A 6,126-nucleotide genomic window follows, 5' to 3' on the forward strand; every position below is an offset into this window, starting at 1 on the left:
TGGGTGGTGGTGTGGGTGTCCGCCCACCATGCACGAAGGGGGTGCGGCGGGGGGTAAGAGGTTTGCGAAGTCGAGGAAAGTGAAGTGACGCGCTTCTGAAACCGAAATTTTGTACCTCTTGCAATCCGCAAAGAGAAGTATCGTTTTGGTTTTAGTGTGTTTTCTTTTTTCCGTTTCCGGTTTGGACTTTTCCACACAACCGTACAACGGCAGTTTTCCACTTTTTTACCTCAACACGCCCAAACACACACACACACACACCCACCGCACCCCGTCAAGGTGGGACGGTCGAATGAGATACAGTTTTTTCGAACGAGGCGAAAAATTGAAAGCTGATTTTCGTTTGTTTGTTTCTTTTCTATTCTACGCAACAGGTTACGCCCTTAAACTAGATAAATTAGCTGTGCCGTGTGTTTGTCCAGCAACAAGCACACAACTAAGTAAGGGTGAGTAATAAAAATAAAATGATTAAAATTATTATTGTTAAAGATCACGTTTGCCTAAAGTCTGCTTTCCGTCAGACACGACCGCAAAAAAAAAAACCAAGTTGAATTAAAGGATGAAATGCATTAAGAAAAAAACTCCCACACATACACACAAGTAGCGAGGGGTGGGGGATAGTGGTTTTTGATAATGGTTAGTTATGCTTACACTTATGCGAATGCGAACTGAAAGACGTTCCGGCCGCGCGGGGAGAGTTTTTGGGTAAACGCAACCCGCCGTCGCCTTCCGTGCGGTCAACGACCCCCCTCCCACCCGGCCCGCTCTTCCAGTTCCAGTTCTAGTTCATCTTCTCTCTCGCGCTTTTTCGCTTTTTTTTTTGGCCCAGTTTGCATGCTGTCTGTGTGTGTTCGCCGCCGATGATAGCCCGCTCGCCATCTTCGCCCGGCCCCGAATCCAATGTATCGAAGAAATGTATAACACAACATGAAGGTAAACCCCTACAGCCATAATGCTTACATGCTAGTTGAACTATGTTTTATCAGTTTGTAGCTTTCTTCCGTTAAATTTTCTTCCTTCACGGTTCTATTCCTTTAATGTGTTTTAGTTAGTTTCGATAATGGTGTGTATTTTTTTTTTAAAAAAAGGGGGATGTTCGCGCGTCCCATCACTTGTTTCGCGCTTTGTTCGATCAGTGTTTAGTGTTATGCTTTTTAATATGCTCGTGAAAAACCTGTTCGTTCGGTTTCCTACGACGCTCTACGTGCAATAACTGCTAATCATTCGTCGCAGCCAGGGGGTTGTTCGCTCAAATCCTTATTCCTTTTACATTAGCCTAACGCTTTCGAACTCGCACTCTTTCCCTTCTCTCTTTATCTATCTTTCCACCTGTGCTGGAAACAAATGCACGAACAAATCAAAATAAGAAAAAAAACAAACTAAAAAGTAAATCTTTGACGGTTTTGCGCTCGCACGCATCCATTTGTTTTTTTTTCCTTTCTTCCTGCAAAAAGGGAAGTGTACGTTGTTTTAGCGGGTTTCGCGTCGCGAAAAAATGAAAATTTCTTATAGCAAAAAATCGAATTCCTTTTAGCTTACTATGAAATGGAGATTATATAATGGTAGAAAGTAGAAAAAATAAAGCATTATGATAAAGAATTTAAAAAAAAAACCGCACACACGAGATTGCATCGATTTTTTAGCTTGCAAAAAAAAATATATATCGAGATACCTATATCGAAGTCGAGTTCCCTGCACACGAATGGCTCCTTAAGACTATGGCGTGTGTCTCCCGTCCTCCTGTCCCGCCGTGTTTCCTCCGTCGTCCAAATCTCGCTGGTCGTCGTTTTGTTTTTTTTTGTGTTTTGTTGTTGAAGTTGTATCGTAGGAAATCCGTTCTAATTGTTGTTCTAAGCGGACAAAGTGAAACGAAAAGATGCGGAGAAAAAAACTATAAGACCACTTTTACTAAGATCAGGAGCGCCACTTGGCCACTTCCGGTCAATGATTTGCGAAAGGAAAACAAGAACTGCAACTTCACTTACCGATTGCGAATAGTTGTGCGGGGTGTTGTCCTTGGGACATGAACATTCCGCACGCACACACACACACACACGCTTGAGAAGAGCGCCACTGGCGTTGAAGAGTGGATCACAGCCGCTACACGCCACGCCGCCGGCAGTTTGGCGTAGGTGTTGTTTTTGTTTCAAAACCAAAAAAAGAAAAACAAAAAAAAGAATTTCCCGGCGCTGGGAAATTCGCTTCCTGCCCATGCATTCCGTTTCCGTTTCGTTTCGTTTGGGTTCCAGGGTTCTTAACGCAGCGCGCCGTTCTCTCGCTTCTCCGGGTGCCGTCGCCGTCCACACTTTCCCACGACGAATGTTTTTCGGTGATGTTCCCCGTGGCAGCGATGTGTGTTTTACTTGTTTTTTTCCGGGCCGGATAGCCAGATGTCTCGGAATCTGCTTATCGGGCAAGAGACGGTGGCAAACGATAGGTACCAGCACTTGTATGTTTCCCTATTCGCTAATTTCTTCCTTCCTTCCTGGGTGTGCGAGATGGTTTTTTTTTTTTCCTGTGGTTGGGTTTTCCGGCGGGACAGCGTGCGGGTCCGTTTTCCAGTAGTAGTAGTTGTTGTGGTAAAATGCGTTGGTGATGATGGCGGATGGGGAGCTTAGCACACCTTACGCAGCAGGTAGCACAGCTTGCTGCAGAGCTTACAACGGCTGCGGCCAGGAGTCGCTAAGCGGGCAAGGGGAGGGAAAAATCACGAGAAAAACAAACGGGGAACGGTTAGCACCTTCGCACACAAACACCTCACAGATGTACTCGAACACACACACACACACCCGGGGGGCACTGGGGGGTTCACTGTTAGGCGGCGGGTGGACCGGAAGCCCGATACTTACTGTCCATGACGTGACGGAACAGGATCTCGTAGAGTGCCAGCCGCAACAGCTGCGAACGATGGTTGCTGTGCAGGGTGCTGGGGGGTGCGGCGGCGGTGTTGTTGTTGGTTGTTGTTGGTGGTTGCGGGCTGGCCGTGGCTGCTGCTGATGGTGCGGAGGTTGATGGGGTCGAGCTGCCGGCAGCGGCGACGTTGGTCGGTGTGGATGGTGACGGAACCGCTTCCGCTGGCAAAGTCACTTCGGGGGCAGCCGGCGACGGAGCGGCCACTGACGAGGACGACGACGACGATGCCGCTGATGACACTTCTGCTGATTGTTGCGGCTGCTGCTGCTGCTGGCCAAGGCTCTGCTGGAGCTGGAGCAGCTGAGCCTGAAGATGGTACTGCTGCTGGAGCAGGATCTGCTGCTGCAGCACCATCTGTTGCTGCTGCAGGAGGCGCTGGTTTTCCGCCTCATCGTCCAGCACGGGAATGTAAAATGCGATCGCCATATTTGCGCACTTTCGTTTTCTTCCACCACTTGTTTGTTTTTTTTTGTTTGTTGCGAAACAACTTGTTGGCTGCGGCAAACGAAAGCCAAACGCCACCACAACTTTTGTCGACTGCTTTGTCTTTCTTACAACGTTCTCGCGTTTTTTTTTTTTTGGGATGGGTTTTTCCCCCTTGTTCGGTTGTTTGGTTTCGGTCTTTGGTGCGTGTGCGTACGTTTCGATTCGTGCAACTCACTTGCTTGCTCGCAGGTAAACTTCCGCTTTCGCCATCGACCGAGAAAAGGATCTGCTCTCCTCGCCTTCGATACTTTCGCTGACCCTGGGCTGTTGCGAAACGATTGTTTTCTTTTAACCTCGCGCGGCACACAAGCACAACCCACACAGACACAAAGCGGCGTTGCAACTATTCCCTTTTTTACTCAAAAAAAAAAAACTACAAAGGTACACAAGAGCACTCGGGCTCGGGAACACACAATACACACCGCACACACGGGTTCGGTTGGCCTCTTTGCGTGTTGAATCTTGGGAATCTTCCACTGCTGTTTGCCAGTTTTGCACCGTTTTGGGTTTTTTTCTTTTTCCTTGCCGAGGGAGCTCTGGGCTGAAGAGAACACGTCCGATCGAGTTGAGCGCTTGAGATGAACTGACCGGACGGTACGCGAGCGAACCGAGATATCGCCCTCGGCAAAAGGGTCGGGACGGTGTACGCGCGTTCGCGCGTGCGCGCTCTCGCAAAGGACACCAATACAACCACGCGCGCTTCCCTTTGCGGCAAAAGGGATCGACAGCGACACATGCAACAGCGTGCCGTGCGTGTGTGTGCGCGAGAGCAAGGATGCATTCGGACGCTGTGTGGTGGCTGTGAGTGCGAGCGAGAAGGTGAAGTGCACGACCGACAGGATGGTGGAGAGAGAGGGCAAGCGTGCAGGGTGAATGCGCCAGAGCGGGACGGAGTGGATGCACCGAACGTCTTCGGGTGTTCGGGATCGCGTGGTTCGAGGGTTTTTCCCTTTTGCAGTTCGGTATGATGCGCGCGCAGGACTCACATACACAAACACACACACACCCAACCCGTGCCCGTGTAGGGTACGGTTCGGTGGCGTTGTAATAGGGCCGCGGACAATCGCGCGCTCTGTTCTGGCGGGAAAAAGGAGACCCCGATCATGCACACATCAATACACACACACACACGCACGCACGACGATGGCGGCTGTCTCGCTTTCGCCCGCCATTGCAAACGCGATGCCGGGATGCGATCGGCGCTATTGTGTGCGAGTACCAAGAACGCAAGAAGCGATCATCTTCCGACCGCGGTTGATGTATGTGTGTGTGTGTGTTTGTGCGTGCGGGCCATCGCGATACAAAAACCAGTACTGCTCACGGCGCAGGGAGCGGGTCCCGCGGAGGGCGGTAGCAGGCGCGAATGAGAGTAGAAGTAATAAGAATATAAAACGGATGAATACACGGAATAAAGTGAATTTAAAAAAAAAAGAAATATACAACACACAACACATCGATCGGGGAGCGCGTATAACCTCAATATTTGCCACGATCAAACGCGCACTGATTCCTTCCCTTCGCGGCGCCCTTCCTCCTCCGCCGCGCCTCCACCAAAGGCTCCTCATGACACTTCGCTTTTTGAGGCCAGAGTAGATTTTGTTTACGTTTCGGACCAAACGTGGTCCGTGGGCAGACCGCGAGGAGGGGACGGGGAAGGGCTTTCTCTCTCTCCTTTTTTTTTTCTTCTCGCCGCCCTTTCTTTTGTCCTCCTCGTACTGTCGCCACTGTCCCTGGCTGGCCACTCGTTCTAAACTGCGCACCTTTCCTACCTTCCCGAGCCGCTCCGGTTTCACCAACAGGTTGTTCCGATACAGGCTTCTATGCTGCGCTATGTTTCTTTCTCCCGCCGGTGGTTTGCCACATTTCCCTTTCCCCCACTCCCTTCACCCGTAGCGATACGTTTCCCATATATCCATCCAGAATCCACTGCGCAGTATTATTATCGCATATGTATTGCCTGCTGACACTTATCAGAGCCATAGGGTTTTGTGGTGTAGATGACCCTTTTTTATGTTTTTTGGTTTTTTGGTTCGCTCCCTTTCGCCTGACCGATCCTCGCATGCTTGTGTGTGTATGCGGGAGTTTGTTTGTTTTTTTTTCGGCACTGCCATGAAGATACATGGTTGCTTCCGATCGACTGGGGTTTCCTATTTACAGTGGGATGCAGGCAAAATGTGGCTCCAAACAATAGAGAAAGTGTTACTACGCAACTAAAATAACGAGATCTGAAACACCAAACAGAAGTAATAGAGGAGTTTTATAACGTGGCGTGTAAATTGATTTTATATCTTTACTTTTGGCGTTATACCTGGGAGGATAACCAACCCGATGATTTTTTCAATTGCCTGTTTGGGAAGCCACTCACATTTGCTTTCAAAGCCAAAACAAACCCGCTCTCCATGCTGACCTGTCGCCAAAAGGCCGCACCTTTCGCGCTATTGATCGCACCAATCGAAGTTATCGTGCGACCATCGCCCCATTCTGGTTGGCTCTCGCAATATTTCTTTTGTATAAATGGGTGAAACAAATTGGCTAGCGTAAAAACAATTGTTCTCGACTTCCTACTGCAACTGGAGCTTATGTATAGGACACCTAGGACAACTAGTTTAAAACACTTGTTAGGTATGATACGGATAACAATAAGTGTCCGAATTATTGCAACCGAATTCACAATAGTTTTCACTAAATTTTTCTATTAATAATTTCTATATTATTAAATTAAAACTA

At 48.8% G+C, this 6,126-nt stretch overlaps 1 protein-coding gene across 2 annotated transcripts; it reads right to left on the reverse strand.

Moving 5' to 3' along the window:
• Window positions 1–874: 874 nt before the first annotated feature.
• Window positions 875–5,238, reverse strand: LOC131268663 (transcription factor kayak-like). 2 transcript variants are annotated; one of them, XM_058270904.1, is made up of 4 exons: window positions 4,875–5,238; window positions 2,850–3,663; window positions 1,986–2,682; window positions 875–1,850 (listed from the first exon to the last, which is right to left on the reverse strand). In XM_058270904.1, exons 2-3 carry the CDS (start codon window positions 3,337–3,339, stop codon window positions 2,615–2,617), a joined length of 558 nt encoding a protein of 185 aa, XP_058126887.1. In that variant the 5' UTR covers window positions 3,340–3,663; window positions 4,875–5,238; the 3' UTR covers window positions 875–1,850; window positions 1,986–2,614. The 2 variants fall into 2 exon arrangements, with proteins under 2 accessions (XP_058126887.1, XP_058126886.1); XM_058270903.1 differs by lacking the exon at window positions 4,875–5,238 and having other exon boundaries at window positions 2,850–3,737.
• Window positions 5,239–6,126: the final 888 nt, after the last annotated feature.

The sequence above is a fragment of the Anopheles coustani genome, chromosome X (assembly GCF_943734705.1).
Source record: "Anopheles coustani chromosome X, idAnoCousDA_361_x.2, whole genome shotgun sequence".
NCBI lineage: Eukaryota > Metazoa > Arthropoda > Insecta > Diptera > Culicidae > Anopheles > Anopheles coustani.

What these genes read in the sequence shown, in the direction of transcription:
- LOC131268663 (XM_058270904.1), bottom strand. Translation starts at nt 3,339, where the DNA reads ATGGCGATCGCATTTTACATTCCCGTGCTGGACGATGAGGCGGAAAAC. An exon ending in GTTCCGTCACGTCATGGACA is followed by an intron (nt 2,683 to 2,849) that starts GTAAGTATCGGG and finishes TTGCCCGCTTAG; the next exon opens with CGACTCCTGGCCGCAGCCGT.